We start from the raw sequence: 26,249 nt of genomic DNA, 5'->3' as shown, positions 1-26,249 counted from the left end.
ACAAACGTTCAATCCTTGTTCCTTCTTCAGTGATAACAATAATAATGACAAGAATAACAACAACAGTAATAAAAGTGATGTTCCAAATTATAGGAATACAAAAAGAAATCAGATAGGATCCCTGCCCCTGAATGGATGACCATTAGTGTTCACAGGGTACTTACCATGTGCATCACCCTATTTAAGCTCTATGAGGTTGGTAAAGGAAACCCTGGTGGTGTAGTGGTTAAGTGCTATGGCTGCTAACCCAGAGGTCGGCAGTTCAAATCCACCAGGCATTCCTGGGAAACTATATGGGGCAGTTCTACTCTGTCCTATAGGGTCGCTCTAAGTTGGAATTGACTCAAAGGCAATGGAGGTTGGTAATATCGTTCAATATTACTCATTCCCATTTTACAGATAAAGAATATTAGCAACACCCCTCAACTGCAACAAGTAGGGCATGGATTAAACATGGTTAAGCAGTTCCTGAGGATCTGAAGATTCTGCACTGTGAAATGTAATGGGATCTCCTTTACGGGACCTTTAAGAAAACCTGGGAAAGCTGTTGAGTTGGGAGGAGAGTGGTACGGTTGTTATAGCCTCAGCCAAGGCCTAGGGAGATGAGTCAGAGAATGCTCATGGCTCCCTGGTTCTCTTCCCCGCAGGTGTCTGCAGCAGCACACTGGGGACAGGCTGCCCATGGCCAGCGTCATCCTCTGTTTCCACGATGAGGCCTGGTCCACCCTGCTGAGAACTGTGCACAGCATTCTCGACACAGCACCCAGGGCCTTCCTGAAGGAGATCATCCTTGTGGACGACCTCAGCCAGCAAGGTATCAACAGACTTCCTGGAGCTCCCCTCAGGTGGCCTGAACCCTGGAGGATTCATTCCCCTGCATAAGGCTGGAGTTTGGAATGTCTTAGGCCAGATTCCCCAGCAGTAGAGCCCAGCATATGGGTTCATGTGCAAGTATTTTATTAACAAAGAGCCCCCAGGAGAAACCAGGAAGTAAGTCAGAGAAGCAGGCCAGAGAAGGGGAGAACCACACCAGGCAAAAGCCCCGGCGGGGAGGGGGGTCACTCCGAGAATCCTACGGCGCGTCTGTCTCTCAGACCCCAACCTCCACGCAGTGCAGTAAGCCGCTCTGAAGAGCCACAAAGGAACGCCACTCGTGAGTGCTCACAGCACCCTAGACACTGGGCAAAGCACCTTACACGCATTAGTCACTAGGTCGTCATTGCTTAGCCCGCCCCACTCACTTTCCAAATGTGGAAACTGAGGCCCAGAGAAGAGAATTGACTAGAGCTGAATCACACCAAAAGCAGCAGAGTCAGCACCAGAGCCCAGACTTGCAGAGTCAGCTTGAATGCTTCCACTCACAGGAAGCTCACTACTGTGGGCCTCCCATCCCATTGCAGGGCGGAGACAGAGAAATCCCCTGCCTTGCTTCTTCTAGGCCTGTGGTTCTCAAACTTGAGCGTGTATCAGAGTCACCTGGCAATTAAGGTACTGATTGTTGAGCCCACCCCAGAGTTTATAATTGGCTGGGTCTCAGGTGAGGCCCAAGAATGTACATTTTAACATGTTCCCAGGTGATGCTGACACTGCTGATCTGGGGAACACAGTTTGAGGGAGACTGCTCTAGCCTGAGGCCTACATTTCTGTCTCAACTAAATGACCTGCCCAGGCCCCTCCTGGCCTTGTGAAAAGATGGGACTGCTCCAGAGGGAAGCTGAGCATTTGCTAAGACCAGCAAAGTGCTTATCTTACGGGGACAATAGAGGATGGCAGAGAGTGGCCAGGTGCCTCTGTTAGTCCTTCCTATGGTCCTCATGCCGGGACTTTGTCCAGCCCGGCCACGATGTTTAGTCAAACCAGCCAGAGGCTCCAGGTGTTTGTGGGATTACTGAGCTCCAGGTGTTTGTGGGATTACTGAGCCACCTCTGGCTGTGTATTAGGAGAACTGAAGGAAAGACGTTGGACTGGGCTGGGTACCTAGAGACTCCCCAAACTCTTGGCTGGGGCAGGGTCCTCCCTGAGAGCCCACCTGTGGCCACACACACACCCATCAAGTGATCAGCGTGTTGTCAGTGTCCTTTCAGGAGCTTCCCTTTTTGAGCATGTGGCAGTGGAAAAGCCAGGCCCTGGGGAAGTGGGCTGCCTCCAAATTCCACAGCTCTGACCTGTCCCCTCAGAGGGTATGTGGATATTGGGCCCAGTGATTAAACTCTGCCTCCTGGCCCACTCTCCCTCCACCCCTCACCACCAGCCGGCTCTCCTTCCAGCAGCCCTGTGTTACTTGCTGACACCAGGGTGCAAGGCCCTCCCTACAACCAGGAGCAGCACTGGCTCCATTTGTCCCTGGGCACCCTCCTCTACGTGCCTGCTAAGAGCTGGAGCCCAGACAAAGACCACTGTGCACTCTGCTCTCCAGCCCCATTTACAGATACCCACAAAGACCCTGGGAGTGGCCCAGAGCCACCCAACAGTGCTGTCAAGCTGATGGTCACAGCACTGTAGAATGGTGTGATAGAGTCAGCTAGATGTGCCTCAGGTTACTCATCTGTGAACTGCGAATGATAACTCCCATGACTCATGAAATCACAAAATGGGTGTGATGGCCAGCCATGATAGACCCTTCATAAAAGGAAGTCATCGTTGCTGTTTTCTGGAGGAATAGGCCAAGCACCTCAGCAGCCCCTCACTTCTGAGCATTCAGTACCTACACCATTCCAGACATGTGGGCTCCTTACCTGCTCTGAAAACTCTCTAAGAATGCCAAAGCCCGTTACAGCCTGGGAGTTCTTCTTCAGTCTGTTCTGGACCTCTTTTGCTGGTGCCTACCGTGCCTAGAATTTCACCCTAAATAACACCAGTGAGGGTTATAGCTAAAAACATTTGCTGTCAGGTCAGCCCAAGCAGAGCCTCATGAAGCAATGTCTGGTGAGGATATCAGTGAGGGGTTATGTTTCACTGCTTGGAACAGAAAGCTGCTACGGTGGCTTAACCAGCCACTGGAGACTTATTTTTCTTAAATTACAGGAAGCCAATGGTTAGCAACGCAGGGCTGGTATGGCAGGTCCACAATGATACCAGGAACCGAGCTCTTTCTGCTTTCCCCTTAACCATATTAAGAGTGTGGTTTTGGCCTCATGTTCACAACAGGGCTGCTTCAACTCTGGGCATCACATCCACATTTCAGACAGAAAAAGGGCTAAGAGCCAATAGGCACCTTTGTCACTTATGAAAAAAAAAAGTTAGTAAAACAATAGTTTTACCAGAATCCTCTCACCCAGTATATTTCTACTAGAGTTGGATCACATCTACCCCTAGAAGCAAGGGAATCCTGGGAAATGAGTGCTTTTGGCTGCCCCGAACAAAATCAAGGTCCTGCTAGTAAGGTCACAGGGGAGTGTGAATGTTGAGGAAGACAACTAGCAATGTTCAGTACAGTGGAGTCACAGAGGGGCTGGTTTTCAGAGGTTCCAGTTCATAAAAGCTAACAGTCTGACTAACAGACCCCTCTCCAGGGAATGAACTGGTGCTAACAAGCTTACCGACTGAGAAGTTCTGTCAGAAGCCATGTTCTGCATAACTTCTGTGTAACTCGTAGTACATTCAGGAGAGGAAGCTCCAGGTACCCAAGGCCATTCTCCAGAAAAGGGTGCAGGTTGCAGTTGGCAGCAGCACACCCTCAGCAGCTGGAGTGTGCAAACCAAACCGGTAAAGGGGATCCAGGGCATCTGAGCTGGGCACCAACAGTATCTGCTACAACCTCACCTCTGCATTTAGAGAATGTTAGCAAGCTCTTGAAGGTCTCTCCTCTTCTGGTTTTATGACACCCTCTTTCCTGATTTTCACTGGTGAGAATCCTGGCCCATTCCAAGGTCTGGAAGTATCTGCCCTTTTAGTAGCAACCACACTGTGGTAATGTATTTGATTCTCGGGATCCTTGTACTCCCCAGAGCTTCCAAGAGATCACTGCTGACAGTCATCTGAGAGATGGTCATCACAATCTCAGTTGGCCGTGGCATCTGTGACCCAATTTTCCACACCCTGTTGATTCCAGGACAGCTCAAGTCGGCTCTCAGCGAATATGTAGCCAGGCTGGAGGGCGTGAAGCTGCTCAGGAGCAACAAGAGGCTGGGCCCCATCCAAGGCCGGATGCTGGGGGCCACCAGGGCCACAGGGGACGTGCTGGTCTTCATGGACTCCCACTGCGAGTGCCACCAAGGCTGGCTGGAGCCCCTCCTCAGCAGAATAGCTGGTGACAGGTAACTCAGCCCCTGGGGCCTACTGAGCAAGAGGCAGGACTGAGAAAATTAGATCTACAGACTCAGCCACTCACAGAACATCTATCCCCACTGTTATGGATTGAATTGGGTCCCCCTCAGAAATATGTGTTGGAACGTTAACTCCTATACCTGTGGGTGTAAACTCATTTGGGAATAGGCTTTTCTTTGTTATGTTAATGAGGCCATGTTATGTTAATGAGGGCACCTCCTAAACCTAATAACTTTCGAGATGTAAAAAGAACAGGTTAGGCACAGAAGCAAGGATGGGCAAATGGGGGAAAGATATATGCCTCTTGGAGATTGTCAAGGAACTGATGAACACCAGGGCCAGCGAATCTGAAAAAAGGACCTTCCCCCAGAGTGGACAAAGAGAGAGAGAGAGAGCCTTCCCCTAGAGCTGGTGCCCTGGATTTGGGCTTCTAGCCTACTGAACTGTGAGAAAATAAATTTCTGTTTGTTAAAGCCACCCATGTGTGGTATTTCTCTTACAGCAGCACTAGGAAACTAAGACACCCACCGTCTGAATAAGTGTCTGAGCTTCCATGATTAGAGAGTGAGGCGTCTGAATTTTTCAGACGTCTGGGCCTTCTATGAAACATAGGGCGTTGGAGTTGGAAAGAGGTTAGAAGTCTTCCAGTCCATCATTCTAAGCTTGGAAAGCAGCTTCTATTATGTTGTAAATACCCCTGGGAAGGGTAACATCTTTTCATGGCTATCATTACCTTTGATGAAAATTTCACAGTTTTAATCAGGATTGTAGCTTATTGTTGTTATGTGCTATTGAGTTGATTCTGACTCAGTGACTCTATAGGACAGAGTAGAACTGCCCCGTAGGGTTTCCTAGGCTGCAGTCTTTATGGGCTTTATGGGAGCAGATCACTAGGTCTTTTCTCCTGTGAAGCCACTGGTGGGTTCGAACTGTAGACCTTTCAGTTAGCAGCCAAACATGGCTCCTCTGACTATAGTATAACCTAGGAAAAATCTCTAAATTTCTCTAGGCTATAGATTACTCATCCATTAAAAAGAAAAGAAAAAAAAAAATAGACTTTGTCATCACCAAATTTTGATCGAGAACTGGCATTCTTTGGTTTTCTGGTTTATAAAAGTGGTCTCTAATTTTCCAATTAAGGCTACCTCTTGGAAATGTTGTGAAGTTAGAGAGGGTTGAATTACACATCCTGCAGCCAAACATCTTAAAGTATGTGATCGTGTCTCTGTTCTCCCTCCCCAGTCTTGCTGGCATTCTCTTTACCACTTCCTTGTGCAACTCCAACAGTGCCTAAACAGGTCTGGTCAACTATTTCCCTCCTTCTGAATATCCCGTTCAGGAAAAACAAACCCTGATGCCTAGCCCACATTGGACCATGTCAGGTATACTCCTTGGAGCTGAAGCAGACCTGTCAATAGGAAGAGTTCAATAAATGATTATTATTGATGGTCCCCAGCAGATAGAGCTGACGCTGGAACCTAAGCCTATGACTTCTATTCTTGCATTCCTACTCATGGTAAATGTATACTGTCTAAATTGAACTTGGGGACAATCACATATAAGAAAAAAAATTCCCTGGGCCACATTAGGGTGGATCCTTCAAGTATAGGATCCTACCAGAGGGAGAAGGTTTCAGGTAACACAAAGTATATTGTTAATAGTCCAACATTCCATTTTAATAAAGAAAAACAATCGGAGGTCTAGCGAGACCAAGATGGATTAATTTTGCCCAATTCCATGACACAGATTACTGCCCACTCTCTGGATCCCTGGTGGTGCAGTGGTTAAGAGCTACAACTGCTAACCACAAAGGGTAGCAGTTCGAATCCACCTGCTGCTCCTTGGAAGCCGCATGGGGCAGATCCAGCCTATTGTACAGGGTCACTATGAGTCTGAATCAACTCGACAGCAATGGGTTTGGTCTTGGCTCATGTCTCCTAAGAAAAGGAGACTTGCATAAATTCAGCACCAGAACTAGGAAAAGAAAATGAACAAGCTTTACAATGCCGCCATCTTTGTTTCTGTCCCACGCAGAGGACTGCCTCAACATTACAAAGGCTAGGTGTCATTTGATCTCAGACTCTTAATTTGCCTCACCCACTCCCCATTCCATTCCTATTCTGGTATCACAGATGGATGGCTCTCAGACGGACTTTTAAGATAATTTAGTCCCGCCTTGTGGAGCCTAGAAAAGCTTAAAAGAAGATCAACCTTGTATTTGCCTGAGAGTTAAAACTCTACTCATGAGCAAGATGGTGAGCGAGTGATGAAGTAAGCAGATACTTCTAGTTCCTTCCAAGTCAAGTGGGGTAGCTTTGCTATTCTGCTCTAAGTGAATTCCAAGAACACCAGACACATCTCTAAGTACAAAAACACAAAGCTAAATATAAGTTTGTTGGTTTTAAAAAAATTTTTTTTAATTAATTACCATTTCTGAGTCACCAGATGGCAGTTACTCACTAAATTAGCCCTGGTTAGGCAGCTTCCATGGTCTAGGAATATAAAATCCAAAGCAGAAAGCACCAGTGACCTTCTCACCTCATTCACTGACATTTTATTCTTCGTCTCTATCCAAAGTGTACTCAAGAGGGCTCCTGATAAATCACTTATGTACCTGGTTAAAAGGAGCACTGGTGGCACAGTGGTTAATTGCTGAGCTGCTAATCCAGAGGTTGGTGGTTCAAACCCACCAGCTACTTCATGGGAGAAAGATGTGACAGTCTGCTTCCATCAAGATTACAGCCTTGGGAGCCCTATGGGGCAGTTCTACTCTGTCCTACAGGGTCGCTATGAGTGAGAATGAGTCAAAAGTTTAATGGGTACCCGGTTAAAATAGAGGGAAAAAGAGAGCTCAGAAAGGAAACAATGATATGGGAAATCAGGAATTATGCTGTATTAAAAGTGAGCTTTTCATATGACTCTGAGCTTCTAACAGGAAAATGGAATATGACAAATATGACGAATTTTAGAGTTCTCATTTGCTGATGAAAAGTAATGCATGCTTGGTCAAGAAGGACGTAGCACAAAATTCTAGGATGAAGTGATTATGTGGATGCTTGAATGCAATTTCCTTTCCCAACCTGTTATGATTAGTGAAGATGGCATAGATTTGAGGCGAGTCTTCAGAATCCAGTCACACGGCTTCCCCTGGCTCTCAATTCTGAAATTCCACAGAGTGCTTTGCCAATAGCCAAATCCATCCCATCTGCCTGGCTCATTCCAGAGTAAATGGGGACTTGGAGAGGGTCTGGGTGCCCTCCTTTCCTTCTTGCTTTTCATCTCATACATCAGGGCAGAGACTGCAAAACAGTAAGGACCCAGAGGATAGTTACCCTTGCCTTCCAGCGGGAACAGTGCAGAAAAGAGAGGAAAAGCCTATCAAGATCCTTGCTCTAAATACAGACCCATGACTTCTCATGCCAACATCCATCACTTAGGACCACACAGATCAACGCAGATAACTGAATCCCAGGACCACCCAGCCCGCTCTGTGTGGCCTGGGCTTGTGCCAGCCTGGCTGTCTTTGAGATAGATGGAACAGAGATGGAAATAGAGCTGAGTGTAAACACACTGTGGCTGGCATCTCTCCTTCCAGGAAGCTTGCTTCTCTTGGTGTGATACCTTCCAGTTACCCACATTCAGGCCTGATCCATTTCATATTGCAGATTTTAAAATTAAGTGTCTTGAGAGGCTGGGGAGGTGGGAAGTGGGGGGACCGTGATTACTATTAGCTAGATGCGGAGCAGCTCCTGGTACATCCCAATGATTGCCTGTGTAGGTAAAAGGTGAGGCTTCTGGTCTGTATCAATTTCCCATATCACCCTCTCTGAGGTCATATCATCAGGCTCTGCAATTAAAAAAAAAAAAAATGAAATTACAGGCAGCAATAGTAAAGGAGCAAATAAACCCAGATTCAGGACTTTGGTTTGCTTATAGACACCATGTCCACAACACATAAACATCAACGCTAGGGACACTGCCAGTTGCCCTCGAATCGATTCTGACTCATGGTGGCCCCACGCGTCTCAGAGTAGAACTGTGCTCCGTAAGGTTTTCCATGGCTCTAATCTTATGGAATTAGATCTCCAGGACTTTTTTCCACGGCACCACTGTTTGGATTCAAACCACCCATCTTTTGGTTAGCAGCTGAGTGTAAGCCATTTGCACCACCCAGGGACCTTAGGGGCACTCTAAGTTTTGACAGTCCTGATTCCTAGAGCCCAGTCAGGTTTTATGATATAGGGAGGAACAAGAAGTAGACCCTAGGGCAGAGGTCCATGTGCTGCCTGAAACTGTCACAATATTTTGTATATGGACTTTTTTTCTGAGGAGGGACCCATAGTTTCTCCCAATTCTCAAAGGGATCAAAGACCTCAAGAAAAGTTAAGAACCACAGTCCTAGAACATTACCACTGGGAAAGACCTTTCTGGAAAGTAGTTAAACCTTCCATCTTACAAATGAGGAAACTCCAGCCCAGCAATTACCCCCAGATAATTCAGCTTTTTAGTGCCAGAGCTGAGACTGGGCTCCCATTCTCCTGTCTCCTGGTGTTGTCAAAAGAGGCTTTCAAAGAAAGAAAGAGGCAGGCACGCTCTTTGGGGAAGTGGACCCCAATTCCTTAAGGGAAAACATATTTTCTAGAATACCGCTATCCAATAGAAATGTAACATAAGCCACATACGTAACTTAAAATTTTCTAGTAGCCACATTAAAAAGAAAAAGATGAAATCAATCTTAATAATATGCTTTAATTAACCCACCACATGCAAAAAAAACCCTATCCTTTCAACATATAATCCATACAAAAATTATTGAGATATTTTAGAGCCTTTTTTTGGGTACTAAGTTTTCTAAATTCAATGTGTACACTTTCAGCTCATCTCAAACCATATTTTAAATGCCCCGTAGTCACATGTGGCTAACACAACAAGAGAAAAACCAAACCTGTTGTCAATAAGTCAATTCCAACTCATGGCCACCCCATATATTACAGAGTAGAACTGCTCCATTTCTTGGCTTTTGTCTTTACAGAAGCAGATCACCAGGCCTTTCTTCCATGGCACTGGTGTGTGGGTTCAAGCTGCCAACCCGTAGGATAGTAAACAAACCAAACTGATTGCCACCGAGTCAATTCCAACTCATAGCAACCCTATAGGGTTTCCAAGGCTGTAAATCTTTATGAAAGCAGACTGCCACAACTTTCTCCCTCAGAGTGGCTGGTGGGTTTGAACCACCAGCCTTCTGGTTAGCAGGCTAGTGCTTAACCACAGCACCACCAGGGCTCCTTAGTTTAGTAGGGGGTCCAAATAGTTTGTGCCACTTAGGGACCTTGTCACATGTGGCTAGTGGCTGCCATATTGGGCAATGCATGTCTATATTATGCTTCCTTCACCCAGCAACTGAATAATTTGTATCCCTTTATCCAATTCCATGATTTTTTTCAGGAGCCGGGTGGTATCTCCGGTCATAGATGTGATTGACTGGAAGACTTTCCAGTATTACCCATCTGAGGCCCTGCAACGTGGGGTGTTGGACTGGAACCTGGATTTCCACTGGGAACCTTTGCCGGAGCATGAAAAGAAGGCCCTCCAGTCTCCCATCAGCCCCATCAGGTAAGGCCCTGCTGCCCAACCTGCTTTTCCTTTGCTTCTTCAGGATGGACCCTGCAGCTAATTGTGACTCCTCCAGTTTCCCAGTAAATCACTTAATCTGTGCCTTAGTTTCCTCATCAGTAAATTGATGATAGATAATAATACTACTTACCTTATAGAGCTGTTGTGATTGAATGAGTTAATATATGAAAAGCATAGAGAGTACCAGGCACTCAGCTCTGGTGTTGTCATTATTGTTATATTAGTGGAATCCAGTGTTCTTCCAGTTAGCTCCAAGGGACGCCCCAGAGCGGGAAGCAAAAGAGCCAGAGTTGGGATCTTGACCCAGCTCTAACTCACCAGGTAACACTGGAAACTCCCTGGCCTCGGATCCCTTCTCAGTAAAAAGGAAGAATTTAGCTAGGTGAAAGCTAAGATACCATGTTGTTGTCATTGTTAGCTGCTGTCTAATCAGTTCCAACTCATAGCAACTCTATGTACAACAGAACAAAACACTGCCCTGTCCTGAGCCAAGATACCATAAGTCTCAAAATATTTTATGGGCTGTTAAAAAAAAAAAAAAAATTTTTTTTTTTTTTTTTTTTATCACATGTTTGGATTTTGGACAACTATTCTATTTAGGTAGTTCTAGTTATCTTCTGCTGCATAACAAACTACACCATATGTAGTGTTGTAAAACAACAACCACTTTGTTAAGCTCATGGATTGTGTGGGTCATGAATTCTGAAAGGGCACGGCAGGGCTGATTGTCTCCGCTCCACAGTGTCTGAGGCCTCAGCCGGGAAGATTTGATCAGCCAGGAATGACTCAACAGCTGGAGCTGGAATCCTCTGGAGACTGGTTCTCTTCCAAGTCTAACGGTTGGCGTTGGCTGTTGGCCAGGACCTCAGCTGGGGCTGTCGACTGGAACAGCTTCACAGGTTCTCTCCATGAGGTCTCTTTACTTGGGCTCATTGGGGTTTGCAAGGCATGGCACTGGCCTCTGAGGGCAAGTACCCCAAAGGAGCCAGGTGAAGAAAGCTGTACCTCCTTTTATGACCGAGCCTCAGAAGTCACCTTGAGTCACTTCCATCAGGGTTGCTGGTCCACCCAGGTTCACAGAAGGGAACAGAGACTCTACCTTTCAATGAAAGTCGTGTCAATGTCACATTGTAAGAGGAACCTGTGGCATCAGAGATCTTGTGGTGTATATGGAAAGTACCATCTGCCTCAGTAGATCTCCAACATATACTCCCCAACACCACTCAATTATCTAAGCCATTTTGAAGTGCTGACCACATGTCTAGCACAGGAACACGGATGAAGGCATTAGACACAAACAGGCCTTCCAAGGGCCTTCCCAAGGGAGTGTGCCTATCTATAGCAGCAGAAGTTTGATCAGCCACAAGCTCAAATGTGCAAAAAAAAATCTTTATTTTCGAAGAGAATTAGATAATTTCTCGAGCCTCTTAATGGCAGAACCCTTTCAGGAAAATTAGTCAAATTCAGTGATATCGTAATCATCTCATGTTTAAATCTGTCATCCAGGCATTTCCTCCTCCCTTGCCTCCCTGGAGTTGATTGTGAGCTCCGGACTTCTGTAGGAGCAGTGTTGGTAGGAAGGGAGAGCCCATCTCAGGCCCAGGCTGTCCCAAATTGGTGTTGGCCAAACCCCCCCACCACACATCACAGCCTCCAGGTGAGTGACTGACACATCTGCACCCTCCACGTCAGCATCGACCAGTGTCCCAGCCTCTCCCAGCCTCTGAGGGCTCAGCTCACTCCGCTCTCCTCACTGGGGCCTCTATAGAGCTGCACCACCATCTTCTGCCTGGTGTCTCATGACACCATCTGAACCCCCATCTCCTGTCTCCTGTAGCAGAGGGCCCAGGGGGCTTCTGGGCTCCCAGGGCAGCCATGTGAAAAGTGCCCTCTGTTCTCAGATCCCCAAACGTGAAGTGCAGAACCCAACTCCTCCAGGAATTAACCCAGAAGAGGCCCTGGTGGAAGCAAATGGATTCTGTTCAAGAGAATGAACAGATCAGAGGGCTTGTTCCTAACCTGAGGCAGAGGCTCCTGACCCCAGGCACCAACCCTCTCAGGAGCCTTCTTCCAGGCCTCAGTGCTTGGCAACCCCTTGAGTGTCTCTGAGGGCAGCACTCTGGGTCATTGTTCCCAGCTGGAACCACCCTCAGCCAAAGTCAACGCCTCTCAGTTCCAGCCAGAGCAGGCCCAGCCATCTTTGCCCTGGAAGCAGATGCTGCCCTGAGACCCAGCTGCTGCGTGGGCCTCACTGAGGCCTCGGGCTCCACACCCAGGGCCCAGACCCCTCCTCACACAGCCTCTTCCATTTCTACCCACATTCCCCCACTCTGAATGCTCAGACATAACAGCCCTGCCCTCTGCAGTCTGGTTGTTGCTGTTGTTACTTGCTGTTGAGGGGGTTCCTACTCATAGCGACCCTGTGCACAACAGAACAGAACACTGCCCAGGCCTGCACCCTCCTCACAATCACTGTTGTGCTTGAGCCTATTTTTGCAGCCACTGTGTCAGTCCGTCTCATTGAGGGTCTTCCTCTTTTTCACTGACCCTCTACTTTACCAAGCATGATGTCCTTCTCCAGGGACTGATCCCTCCTGATAACATTTCCAAAGTATGTGAGATGTAGTCCCGCCATCCTCGCTTCTAAGGAGCATTCTGGTTGTACTTCCTCCAAGACAGATTTGTTGGTTCTTTTGGCAGTCTGTGATATAGTCAATATTCTTTGCCAACACCACAATTCAAAGTCGTCAACTCTTCTTCGGTCTTCCTTATTTATTGCCCAGCTTTCACATGTATATGAGGTGATTTAAAATACCACGACTTGGGTCAGGTGCACCTTAGTCTTCAAAGTGACGTCTTTGCTTTTCAACATTTTAAAGAGGTCTTTTGCAGCAGATTTATCCAAATGCAATGTGTCTTTTGATTTCTTGACTGCTGCTTCCGTGGTAGTTGATTACGGATCTAAGTAAAATGAAATCCTTGACAACTTCAATCTTTTCTCTGTTTATCACGATGTTGCTTATCAGTCCAGCTGTGAGGATTTTTCTTTTCTTTATGTTGAGGTGCAATCCATACTGAAGGCTGTAGTCTTTGATCTTCATCAGCAAGTGCTTCAAGTCCCCTTCACTTTCATCAGGGAAGGTTGTGTCCTCTGTATAATGCAGGTTGTTAATGCATCTTCCTTCAATCTCGATACCCCATTCTTCACAGAGTCCAGCTTCTCGGACTATTTGCTCAGCATACAGATTAAATAGATATGGTGAAAGGATACAACCCTGATGCACACCTTTCCTGACTTTAAACAATGCAGTATCCCCTTGTTCTTTTCCAACTACTGCTTCTTGAACTGTGTACAGGTTCCTCATGAGCACAATTAAGTGTTCTGGAATTCTCATTCTTTGCAATGTTATCAATAATTTGTTATGATCCACATAGTCAACAAAACACAGGTAAACATCTTTCTGCTATTCTCTGCTTTCAGCCAGCATCCATCTGACATCAGCAAGGATACTCCTGGTTCCATGACCTCTTCTGAATCCGGCTTGAATTTCTGGCAGTTCCCTGCTGATAGACTGCTGCAGCCACTTTTGAATGATCTTCAGCAAAATTTTGCTTGTCAGTGATATTAATGATATTGTTCATATGCTACCTCCTGAAATGGTTGAATGTCTGCCAATTCTTTTTGGTATAATGATTCTGTGTATTCCTTCCATCTTCTTTTGATGCTACCTGCATCATTCAATATTTTCCCCCATAAAATCCTTCAAAATTTCAACTCAAGGCTTGAATTTTTTCTTCAGTTCTTTCAGCTTGAGAAATGCTGAGTGTGTTCTTTCCTTTTGGTTTTCTGTCTCCAGCTCTTTGCACATGTCATTATAAATACTTTACTTTGTCTTTTTGAGCACCCTTTGGAAATCTTCTGTTCAGTTCTTTTACTTCAGCATTTCTTCCTTTTGCTTTGGCTATTGGACATTCAAGAGCAAGTTTCAGAATCTCTTCTGACATCCATTTTGGTCTTTTCTTTCTTTCCTGTCTTTTAAATGACCTCTTGCTTTTTTCATGTATGATATCTTTGATGTCATTCCACAACTCACCTGGTCTTTGGTAATTAGTGTTCAGTGTGTCCAGTCTATTCTTGAGATGATCTCTACATTCAGGTGAGATATATTCAAAGTCGTACTTTGGCTGTAATGAACTTGTTCTAATTTTCTTCAGTTTCAACTTGAACTCGCATATGAGGCATTGATGGTCTGTTCTACAATCAGCCCTTGGCCTTGTTCTGAGGTGTCTGTCGGTTTGTGGTACTATGGGGGCTTGCTTGTTGCTGTGATACTGAAAGAAAGCTATGCCACTGGTATTCAAATACCAGCAGGGTCACCCATGGAGGACAGGTTTCAGCTGAGCTACCAGTCTAAGACAGACTAGGAAGAAGGACCTGGCAGTCTACTTCTGAAAAGAATTAGCCAGTGAAAACCTTATGAATAGCAGTACAACGTTGTCTGATGTAGTGCCGGAAGATGAGCCCTCCAGTTTGGAAGGCACTCTAAAGACAACTGGGGAAGAGCTACCTCCTCAAAGTAGAGTCGACCTTAATGACATGGATGGAGTCAAGCTTTCGGGACCCTTATTTGCTAATGTGGCACGAATCAAAATGAGAAGAAACAGCTGCAAGCATCTATTAATAATTGGAACCTGGAATGTATTAAGTATGAATCTAGGAAAATTAGAAACTGTCAAAAATGAAATGGAACGCCTAAAGATCGATACCCTAGGCATTAGTGAGCTGAAATGGCCATTTTGAAACAGACAATCATATGGTCTACTATGCTGGGAACGACAACTTGAACAGGAATGGTATTGCATTCATCATCAAAAAGAACATTTCAAGATCTATTTTGAAGTACAGAGCTGTCAATAATAGGATAATATCCATACGTCTGCAAGGAAGACTAGTTAATGCAACTATTATTCAAATTTGTACACCAAAGACTAAAGATGAAGAAATTGAAGACTTTTACCAACTTCCAAAGTCTGAAGTTGATAGAACATGCCATCAGGATGCATGATAATTACTGGAGATTGGAATGCGCAGGTTGGAAAATATGGCCTTGGTGACAGAAACAATGCCAGAGATCGCATGATAGAATTTTGCAAGACCCAAAACTTCTTCATTGCAAAGATCTTTTTTCCCCAGCAGTCTGGTTAGAGAGTACCAAATGAGAAATTATGACATGGTTGGGTGCAGACTATATATAGATGCAGAGAAAATTCCAGAAAGAAAATGATCATTTGTAATATGAAAATGATAATAAGTAATATTTACTGAGCATGTACTATGTGCTAGATACTTGTATAAACACATAAACACATTGTACACATTATTAAGTCAAACTTCTGTGAAACAGTTATTGTTACCAATCTCATTTTACAGATGTAAAAACTGAGGTACATATGGATTAAAAAACTTGCCCAACTTCATAAAATTAATAAGATGTAGAATCAGAATTAAAACCAGGACAGTCAGGCTCCTGAGACCACACTGCTATGCTATGCTGGATTTTAAATACAAGTCTACAGTCTGATTTTCTCAATTTTAAAACCTGAGGGGCTATGAAAACTAAAACAAGCCCTGGTAGCACCAGGTTAAGCACTCAACTGCTAACGGAAAGGCCAGAAAGATGTGGCTGCTTCAGTAAAGATTTACAGCCTCAGATTTTTTTTTTTTTTTTAGAAACCCTATGGAGCTATAGAGTCGCTTTGAGTTGGAATCAACTTAATGGCAACGGGTATGAAAACTAAACTTTTTTCACAACGTATTTGATGCCAGAAGCTGCCCTGAACTGACATGGGTGTCTGCACAGCCTTTATTTATCCCACTTACTGTGACTATTCATATGTTTCACTGAAGAAATATATTTGATTAAGGAGTGCTGACCCAGACCCTAGTATAACTGTTATGTAATATATGATGTGTACCCCTTTTTAAAATCCAAAAAAATCCTGAATTCAAAACACACTGGCCCCATGCATTGCAAATAAGGGATCGTGGACCTGTAATACCAAAATTTAGTAAGAACTTAGAATATGGCATGCCGATCAGTTCACATAACTTCCTTTAATTCTCCCAAAACTCTATTACAAAGCACTCCTCTTGTCCCCAGTTCAGAGGTGCAGGAGCTGAGTTCAGAGAGGTTGTGTATCTCATCCAAGATCTTACAAATTGTCAGTGGGAGAAGAGTTGGAAATTGAACCTCGTAATAATGGCCATATTGGTTTTTTGTATTTTGATATAACTTAAGCACCTTAAAGGCCAGTATATACATATAGTTTTAATGTAATACTCTTTTTTTTGGCAATTAAAAAGTCTGGACTCTGAATCATTACATCTGGAGACAGATTCAGAGTTCTGGCCACATTAGAATTTTGTCCTGAATGAAGAGTTCAAAAGCCTCTGGCTACATCTTTCCCTGTTAAAAACTGCTTCTGAAAGATACTACTGTCATTTTCATTCCCTCGTTCAGGATTTCTAGCTTCCAGGGTTTATAAGTCATGTGTATTTCCCCTGGGGCTGGGTGGAGGCCTGTCTACTTCTGGCATCCCTGGTGGATTCATCTTAGAACTGGGGAGCAGGCAATGCTCATTAAGAAAAACAGAAGATGGTGAGGTAAGGAAATAGGGGAAGAGAGAGGGGAAAAGAACCTGACCACTTCCCTTTGTCCAGACCCAACCCTACCTCCCTCGGGATAATTCACTATAACCCAAGGCCTTCTTCCACCAACATTTCTCCAGAGAGACTCAAGTCAGGGGGTAGGGCAGCCTCAGACACAGTCCAGGGTCCTCTCTACGGAAGTACCTGAGGATGGATATGAAAGGCCCAGACAACCATAGCTGTCTTTTTCATAAAATACTGGTATTTCAGACTTAAAATAAATACTGCATTGTTCAGTCTTACAACTAAAGTCACTGAGGTCTGTCAGAGCCCAGAGTCCACTCTCAGTCACTAAGCCCTAAGCCTCCCAACCTTGCCTGATATGTCCGGTTCTGAGCTGCAGCCTCTTCCTCATTTTCTGTGTCTAGGAGCCCTGTGGTGCCAGGTGGGGTCATGGCGATAGACAGACATTACTTCCAAAACACTGGAGCTTATGACCCTCTCATGTCACTGTGGGGTGGCGAAAACCTCGAACTGTCTCTCAAGGTATGTCCTGGATGGAGGGAGGACACAGGTTGGGGTCTCTGGAGCAGAGGGTACAGTCAAAGCTTGGGGACAGCTTTAGGAATGTCACTGGTCTGGGATAAGGCTGTGGGCAAATTATAAAATCTACAACATGGTGTCTCCACCCCCTGTTTCTTCCCTTTCCCCCATCTGTCCCTCAGAACTCACTGTCCAAACCTGCTCACAGGAAATGACATATTACCAACCTTAGTGCAATGGGCCTTGGTGGTTCAGTGGTAGTATTCTCACCTTCCGTGAGGGAGAACTGGGTTCGGTTCCCGGCCAATGCACCTCGTGTGCTGCTACCATCCATCTCTTAGTGGGTTATTTTGTGTTGTTATGATGTTGAACAGGTTTCAGCAGAGCTTCCAGATTAAAATGGGATAGGAAGTGTTTGGGGGGCCAACTCAACGGCCGTGAACAACAACACCTTAGCACAGAGGTTCTGCACATGGCGTTCTTAGCATCTCAGTAATTTTTTCACGGCACCCACAGGCCAAAAAAACACCTAACAGCCCTGTGTAGTAAGTTGTTGTTGTTGTTAGGTGCTGTTGAGTCGGTTCCAACTCATAGATACCGCATATAGAACAAAACACTGCCCAGTCCTACACTGTCCTCACAATCGCTGTTATACTTGAGCCCATTGTTGCAGCCACTGTGTCAATCCATCTCATTGAGGGTCTTCCTCTTTTTTGGTGACCCCCCACTTTACCAAGCATGATGTCCTTCTCCAGGGATGGTCCCTCCTGATAACATGTCCAAAGTATGTGAGACAAAGTCTCGCCATCCTTGCTTCTAAAGGAGCATTTTGTTTGTACTTCTTCTAAGATGGATTTGTTCATTCTTTTGGCAGTCCGTGGTATATTTGATATTCTTCAACAACACCATAATTCAAAGGTGTCAATTCTTCTTCAGTCTTCCTTATTCATTGTCCAGCTTTTGCATGCATGTGTAGTAAGTAGTTAGGTCCAAACAACTTCATAAGTATTTGTCCTAATAAGTCAGTGCCTACTGGGCACCACACAGCCTCTTAGACCTCAGAAGCAGATAGACACCATCACCACACTCATTTCCTCTGCCACAGTGATTTTTGCATGACACTTGCTTTCTATCACAGCAACCTCCAAAAACTCAACCTGGCAACGACATCCATTATCAAAAGTGCTGTGGACTGATGTTGAAATCTGGAAGCTTATAGTTTGCACAGAACCCAACGAATGTCACTGTGTTTCTCTTGAAATTTTAAAATATCACAAGGCACCCCTTGGAGTTCTCTGGGGCACCCTGGGGCACCTTGGCACACAGTTTGGGAGCCTAGGCCTTAGTGTCTTTCAGTTCATATGCTGCCAATCATAGAACTGTTTTCATTTTGATCTTTGTCCCCAACGTGGAATGAAAGGTTTCCTGTCAAATGAATGTCAGACATTTGGGAGTAGGTGGGAGAATTAGTGGAGAGCAGAGAGAACGTTCCTAAAGCAGTGAAGGCCACATTAAAGGAAAGTTTTTTTGGTCTCCACCACAAATAGCTTTTGGCACCTGTGTAGCAGGAGACTTCAGAAGCTTTTGGTAATTCCCTAACCATTAGGGACATCTCTGCCCCTGAGGAAGCATCCTTTGGGGGATGGGGTGCTAATCTGCATGGCTGCATCTCTATAAGTGCTGAGATCTGTTTCAAGGTAGGGGCATAAGTGCAGCCCCCTCAGCCCCAGGTCCTTCCCTGGGCACCTGCCACCCATTCTTCCCACCTTGGCACCCCCCTGCCCAGAACTTCCAGATCTGGATTCCACTTTACCTTTTATGCTTATCACTTCCTGCCATCTGCCAGCCCCTCACAGACAGGTGCCTTACTTCCCACCATTACTGAAGGTGGAGAGGTGTTTATTTTCTCCCCTTGTGGCAGACCTGGCTCTGTGGTGGCTCCGTTGAGATCCTTCCCTGCTCTCGGGTAGGGCACGTCTACCGAAATCAGGATGCCCACCCTGTCCTTGACCAAGAGGCCACCCTGCGAAACAAGATTCGCATTGCGGAGACCTGGCTGGCGTCATTCAAAGAAACCTTCTACAAGCACAGCCCAGAGGCCTTCTCCTTGAGCCAGGTAAGGAGAGAGCTGACAGGGCTTCTGTGCCCACCATAGACCACCAGCTGGAGGCTGGGCAGGTAGGTTCTCTTCCTTCTGCCTGGAGGGGAGAATAGAAGCTTCTGGCTTATGCTTCCTGTGGCTCCTCTGACCTGGGACAGGGGCTGCCCCCTGCCTTTCCCGGCATCTCCATGGGACATCACGACCCACCTCGGCCTAGAACTCCCTGCTGTGGTCCACTTGATGGAATGCAGTCCTTCACCACAGAGCAGAGGAGAGGCTGGGTGGGGGTGAGCACTGAAACAGGCTTGCCAGGGCATGGTCATCCTGAGGACAGTGCTCAAGGCTATGAAATTACCCAAGACATGAAACAACTGTATATAGAAAAATATAAAGAGTAAAAAAAAAAAAAAGAACACACACTGAAAAATGAAGACATTGAACATTGAATTTAATGTCTACAAATATAGTGCATTGTTAACTGGTCAACCGCCACTCAGTTCTTGAGATGTGAGATCACATTAATGTTTGCTGTGCTTGGAGTGAGGGCTCCAAGTTAAGACTTCAGGACCCACAAAGGTCTTGGAACAGCTCCCACAAGCCCCTTGCCGGCCACACTGCTGGGTGGCTGGGTGTGAGTTGTTTAACTAAAGGGCCAGGCCCTTCAAATGGAGTGATGTAATTTCGCCTACTAACCAGGCCTTTCTCTGAGTGCCAGGGAATGTCTGACAGGGATATGATCCTCAGGGATTCGTCACTGGCCACCCCCATGCACCTGTTTCTTGATTCTCCAGCTATATTTCCAGAAACCCCATACCCTCCGTGAAGGCTCAGACCCTTGACCAACCCTCTGTCCCAAGTCAGAATAGCCTCCATGGCCTCATGGGAGGAATCCTGATGTAAGAGACCTAGAGTCACAGGGCTCCAGGATTGAGTGGATTAGGTCTCCTCTAGGCTTTTTTTTTTTTTTAGGCTACAAGGTTATTTGCTTAGGGGATAGTGTTAAAGAATCACAAACTCCCTGGCTCAACAGCGATTCCCAAGGTCTGGAAAGTCTGGAGCCCCTCTTCATCCTGTGAGTTAGTCACATTATTACACAAAATGGCATTGGCCCTGTCCCCAATACAGGAGCTGTGCTGCTGATGGCAGCCTCTTTAGTTACTCCAAGGAAGGCTCTGAAATGAAGGGAAAATTCTCACAAGGACACCATTCAATTCTTAGCTAGCATCTTTGTCCTCCTTCAGTCTCCTTCTCCTGCTCCATCTAGGGAAAATGATAGGATGCGGCCAACTCTAGACATCACTCTAGAAACCATATAGCCTAGTGGTTAAGATCATGGACTCCAAGAACAAGAATGCTTGGGTTTGAATGTTGGCTCTTTGGTTGCATGATATTGAAAGCTACTTAACAACTGCTTCTTCATTTGATAATCCTTGCTTATGAGGTGGTTAATATGATTAAATAGGTTATTATATCTAAAGAACTTAGAACAGAGCCTGACACTAAGTAAGCCCTATATGAGTGTTAACTACCATCATTATTACCGTGGCTACTAGTAGTCAACAATAGTCAGAAAAGGTCAACCAAACACCTGCTCTGTGTAGGCCCTGTGTGGATCCTGAACTGTGCCCAGTGCTGCCCAGTTCCTAGTGAGGGCGAAAGCTCCTCTGTGAGGACAAAAACCCACAAAGTTCCCAGCCATTCATCTCAGGCAGGCTGACGAGGGACACTTTCACAGGTGGTGGTTGAACTGTGGCTGGATAGGTACAACTTAGATGTCCAGAGATGGAGTTGGGAAGAGATTCTAGAGCCCTTGAGCACCAGGTTAAAGAGTTTAGACTTTATCTGTTTGGCAGTGGGGCGTAAGTGGCATGATCTCAGTTCTACAGAGTTCTGTAGAGGTCCACAGAGCTTCTTTCATTTTTAATCTCTTGGCTTTCTTCTGGCCAGAGCGTCTCTTTTACCTCTCTCCACGTGTCAGCTTAGTATTTGCTCTTTGCTTTCAGAGAACACTTGCTCAATGTCTGCACAGACTGCATTTATAAAGAACTCTTAAAGAAGTGCTAAATACAGCATAATATTTCCAATGCACCTTCCACCAGACGGGCTCAACTAGAACATGGTACGCTGGCTCCAGCCAGTCTAAAAGCAAAACCATGTAAATTACTTACAGAACCTCACCCATCTCACCTCAGTTGTCTGTTTGTTTAGAAGTGCCATGAATATACACCTGGCTCCAGACACTAACCGAATTTGGGAACTGGGGTGATGCTGGCATTTTTAGAGCCCAGCTGGTCTGCTTTAAGGAAATACAATTTGCTTGTCTAGTTGCTGATTGGGGAGTTTTTTTAAGTACTTCTTTGTGTTCCTTCTATTTACTAGAAAACCAAGGCCCCATGAGAGAGTGAGTTACTAAAGAAAAGTAGGGAAAGAACCAGAACTTGAATTGCAACTACAACTAGAACCTGGGTCCAGCCTAATAGTTTGTTTTCTGCCTCCCAGCTTCCTGGTGTCTGGAAACACAAATCCTCAAATGCAGATACCACCCTCATCCAGGAATAGCTGGTATCTTGTGAAGCAGTTCTCATCTATAGTTCTGTCTGAGTTGGGGGGAGGCAGGGGTATGCTTGATATATAGAAGGTTCTCAATAAATGTTTCAAGAACCTATAAGCTCAACAAGGGCAAGGACAATGTCTATTTTGCTCTCCATTAAAGTCTCTAACATCTGGTGCAATTCCAGGTACATAGTAAAAAAAAAAAAAAGTGCTCAATAAATATTCATTGATGGAATAGATAGTAGACAGTAAGGTGAAAACACTATTGAATATGATGTCAAGTTATAACTCTGACCTTTTAGAAGCTATTGAACTTGGGAAAGACATTTCAGTTCTAGGAAACCTATTTTAAGAGCTGTCATAAGGATCTAATAAAATGACATACATGAGGGCACTTTGGAAAACATAAAAGACCAGATAATACTAGGCTTACTAAATTTATAAAGTCTGTGAGTTGAGGTCCCTTAGTCTTTCTTTTTTTGAAATCCACTTGGATGTCCACTTAGATACCCCGTTCTCTGATCCAGAAATGCCTCCATTAGTTCAGTTGATGACTTTCACAAGGAGGATGGCGCCCCCTACTGGTCAGTAAGAAGACAGGTTTAGCAGAGGATTTCTTCCTTTTCTGAATCATTTTTTTTCTTTAGAACATTCCATTAATTTGTGTTTTGAAAAATATTCTAATACTTGCTTTGATTTCAAGGCCATCCATGTCTCTCTTAGAGTGTTTGATAATATACACTTACTTTAAATAGTTAAAAATCAGTTTTGTTCTAAGGATTTCTATCCTCCTAGCCCCCTTCTCACCTTCAACTCCAATACCTTGCACGGATTTTGAGACACATAAATCCAAGAAGACAAAACCAGAGTTTCACTGCTGGGGCGTTGTCGTTCTCTTGGTTTCTCCTCTCTTGCAGCATGGTTGTACAGAAAGGAAAGTTCAGTGTCAGCATGACTTCTCATTTGAAGTCCAATTTGCTAATTTGTTCCATCACCAAGAAAGGTAAAAGTGATGGAACTCACATGAAGAGGTGTTTCTACTTTGGCAGAAAAATCCAATCTAGAGGAGGGGCTGAGGTGGGGTGCTCTCAACTGAACACCAAGAATGCTAAGAACTCGTCAAAAATTTTATGCTGATTTCCTTAGAGGAAAATGTAATAGATCAATTTGGTTTGATGGTGGTCATTCAGTTGGAACCTCTGACCTGGGCTTCCTGTTCCAGACCGCTTTCTCTTCCTCTCCCCAGCCCAGGAAATAATTATCTCTGTTTTTGGCTTTTGGTTCTTCCAATCCCTCCCAAGTACCTCTTTCTTCCCTAACAATATCCAAGGCTTAGTGCTAAACTTCAGCGTTAAGGACTTCCTTAGATATCCCTCCCAGAAAAATTGCATCGTAAAGGAATATCTCAGGGAGAAGGAATAGTATAGTCCAAAGGATTGATTCTTTCAAGGAGGAAATTTGAGAGCCTAAAGGAAAATAAAGGTAAACGTTCATTGCTCCCTCCCCCTAATTTCACAGCTTTCTTCTATTTCAGTTAGTTGTCTTTGGTTAGATTCCTGCCTCCATGCAGCCCCTCATGGTTCTGCACCACACCAGCTAGGCGCAAAGCCCCGCCATTTTGTCGGTTTCCACAGGAAAGCCAGCAAAGCAGGGATATCATGGTCTTCGTAGACTGAAGATTTCAGGGGTTGTAGAAGGGGGTGAAATCACAAAGCAAGTGGCCACCTATCATCTTGCTGGTTCCACAACTCTCTCTAAGGAAGACTCATCCTATTCTGCCCCTTCCAAACCCTCTTCTCCCAACACATGACCGTCCCCCTGTCTGCAGCCCTCACTGTCTCCCTATCCTTCAGCTTCTTCTCAGCTTCCTTCCCCCTCCCCCTCCCCCAACAGGAATTCTGGCATAAAACAAGCTTTTTCCATCTCACTGCCTGTGTCTTTCTGCTCCCAAGGCTGAGAAGCCAGACTGCACGGAACGCCTGCAACTGCAAAGGAGGCTGGGTTGTCGGATGTTCCACTGGTTTCTGGCCAACATCTACCCTGAGTTGTACCCATCTGAACACATGCCAAGGTTCTCTGGAAAGGCAAGGCATGACCCAAGGCTGAGGGGGAGGAGAGGAAATGCTGGGGGCACGTGGGGGTAGTGGGTAGGGAAGGTTACTGAGAAAGGAGCAGGGTGTTCAGAAATGGTTCTAGTTTCCTCGCTCCTGCATTGATCCTAGTCAAACAGTCGCAAGCTCAGCAGGGTCTCAGAGGTCCTTGAGTCCACACCCTGCCTCCATGTCTGCCCCTGAGGGGTGGCTGGGTTGTTCCATAACCCATCCCAGAGCCTCTGAGGAGGACAGGTATGGCCTGCCTCCTCCAGGTGGCCTGTCCCTTATAATCAGTGGTTTCAGCTTGACTCCGCCTGTTTTTATAGCTGGAGTATGGCACCTCGAGATACACTTCAGAGAGCGAAGGAGAAAAATGATGCCCGATAGAGGATTCTTTACAACGGAGGTCAGGATTCACTTCTGTGTGTATGTCTACTTTCAGCTCCACAACACTGGACTTGGCTTCTGTGCAGACTGCCAGGCAGAAGGAGACACCCTGGGCTGTCCCATGATGCTGTTTCCTTGCAATGACAACCGGAAGCAACAGGTAAGACCTGCAAGTAGCTGACATTTTTTGGGATGGTCTTTACTTCCCTTTGGGGCATCTCAGTGGCCCCATGTCCCTTGATTGCCCATGGGCAGTCCCCTGCTGTGATGACCCATCTTTTCCATCACAGCTCTGCCCACCCACCCCAGCTCTAAGCATAGGCATGGGCCGGCCTCAGAGAACAAAGGCATCCTGGTTAGAAGGAAATTGAAGGGCTATTTAGCCAATCCTTTCATTTGACAGATGAGGAAATTGAGGCTTAGAGAGTGACTAGACCAAGGGCTACAAACTCAGATGCCTGCAGAACTCAGGCAGGTAAAGGAATGAACAAAGTGAGCTGGGTGGGGGCTGTTGTGACCTGAGGAGCACTTGGCCTATCTAAAAGGACATAGTTGCATCCCCCTTCTCAGTTTGAACAGATTTTTTTGTCTTACATATAAGTGAGACCAGTATTATGAGATCATCTAAAATTTAAAAAAAATACTGGAAACCTAGAGTTTATGGAAAAACTCCTTATTTAAATTTTAAACATATAAAGCAGAGACAAAACAAATCCTGTGTGAAGGCAAATTTCTACCAGGCACCATTTTGAAACCTCTGGAGCAGCCCAAGGTCATTAGCCAACTAGGACCAGTGGTGGAGACAGTTGGTCACCAGAGGGGGAGCTATGAGCACAAAAGAAGTGAGAAGAAGCAAAGGGGAACCCAGAAAATGTCCCCCACTGCAGGTGTGCTTAAACCAAGGATTTGTGACTGGTACTGTGAGACTCAAGTTTTCTGACACCGAGGCCTGCCTGAATACGTGTGTGTGTGTCTTTCAGGTATTTAATGGGGGCCTACAGGAGCAAACACTTTATCCTACAGGGGTGTCTTTACCACAGCTGTTTGGTTTGGTGTGTGTGTGTGTGGATCCCCTTTGACAAAATTACTCTCCCCTGAGATTTTTTTTAAAGATAATTTTAATTTTCTCACGTAACAAAAATCTGGAAGTAGGTTGTTTAAAAAAAAAAAAAAGGGTTGGTTAATTCAGCAACTCAGCAATGTCAGGTTATATGAGTCAGCTTCTCCAGAATGTTTTTAGCTTTCCCCTCATGGTTGCAAAATAACTGCCACAGCTCCGTTTTCACTAGACATCCTCCAAGGCAGGCTGGATGAAAGGCATAAGGGATCTCTTTAGATGTATCAATTTTCGGCTTATGAGGGAACAATATCTGTTCCAGAAATTCCTCAAAACCCAGTAGGCTTTCTCCCCTGAGAATTTCTAACCACAGTATGTATCTTATATGAATTTAGAGTTCAAATTTGTACTAATTGTGTGGTTCAGGAATCCTCAAACAAGACCACCTACATAATTTGCAAGGACAAATGCAAAAATAAAAATGCAGGACCTCTCATTTAACAATTATTAAGAATTTCAAGACAGCAATAAAAGAGATTTAAACCAAGTGTATCAAACCAAGAACATATAACCTTTCTAAGCGCAAGGCCTATGTGACTGCACAGGTTGCATGCCCATGAAGCCAACCCTGTCTCCAAGCCACAAAATTAACATAAAAATTAGTTCCAGGCTGTACCTGGCAGGAACAAACACAAAATGATTTTATCAGGACATGCCCTCCAACGAGGCTGCACAGGCTTCCCACAGTTAAAGCACCTCTGCAGATAGACTCATACTCCAATACTATAAAACACCTGAGAGTCAGCAGGTACAGCAAATAACAGGAAAATTAGTTACACAGGCAGGCCAGATCTCTCCAGAAAGAGATCAGCTTGGACCTCAAGAGGCTTTTCATTTCACCTTCCAACTCACGAACACATGACATTCCTTATGGCCTCACCTACAATACAGCAAATAGGATAATGG

General features: G+C 45.3%; 1 protein-coding gene across 2 annotated transcripts in view; it reads left to right on the top strand.

The window, feature by feature from the left end:
- GALNT15 (polypeptide N-acetylgalactosaminyltransferase 15) overlaps positions 1-26,249 on the top strand; it is a 64,963-nt gene that overhangs the window by 23,529 nt on the left and 15,185 nt on the right. Inside the window, exons 2-8 of one of the 2 annotated variants that reach the window (XM_049870804.1) lie at positions 648-814; positions 4,052-4,256; positions 9,712-9,879; positions 16,978-17,095; positions 19,014-19,208; positions 23,699-23,830; positions 24,282-24,386. In XM_049870804.1, coding sequence (XP_049726761.1) covers positions 648-814; positions 4,052-4,256; positions 9,712-9,879; positions 16,978-17,095; positions 19,014-19,208; positions 23,699-23,830; positions 24,282-24,386 — 1,090 coding nt within the window. Of the gene's footprint in view, positions 1-647; positions 815-4,051; positions 4,257-9,711; positions 9,880-15,631; positions 15,687-16,977; positions 17,096-19,013; positions 19,209-23,698; positions 23,831-24,281; positions 24,387-26,249 lie in introns of those variants that run through there. The other variant, XM_049870805.1, reaches the window with a different exon arrangement.

The sequence above is a fragment of the Elephas maximus genome, chromosome 27, assembly GCF_024166365.1.
Source record: "Elephas maximus indicus isolate mEleMax1 chromosome 27, mEleMax1 primary haplotype, whole genome shotgun sequence".
NCBI lineage: Eukaryota > Metazoa > Chordata > Mammalia > Proboscidea > Elephantidae > Elephas > Elephas maximus.
This window is presented reverse-complemented; position numbering and strand designations above follow the sequence as displayed.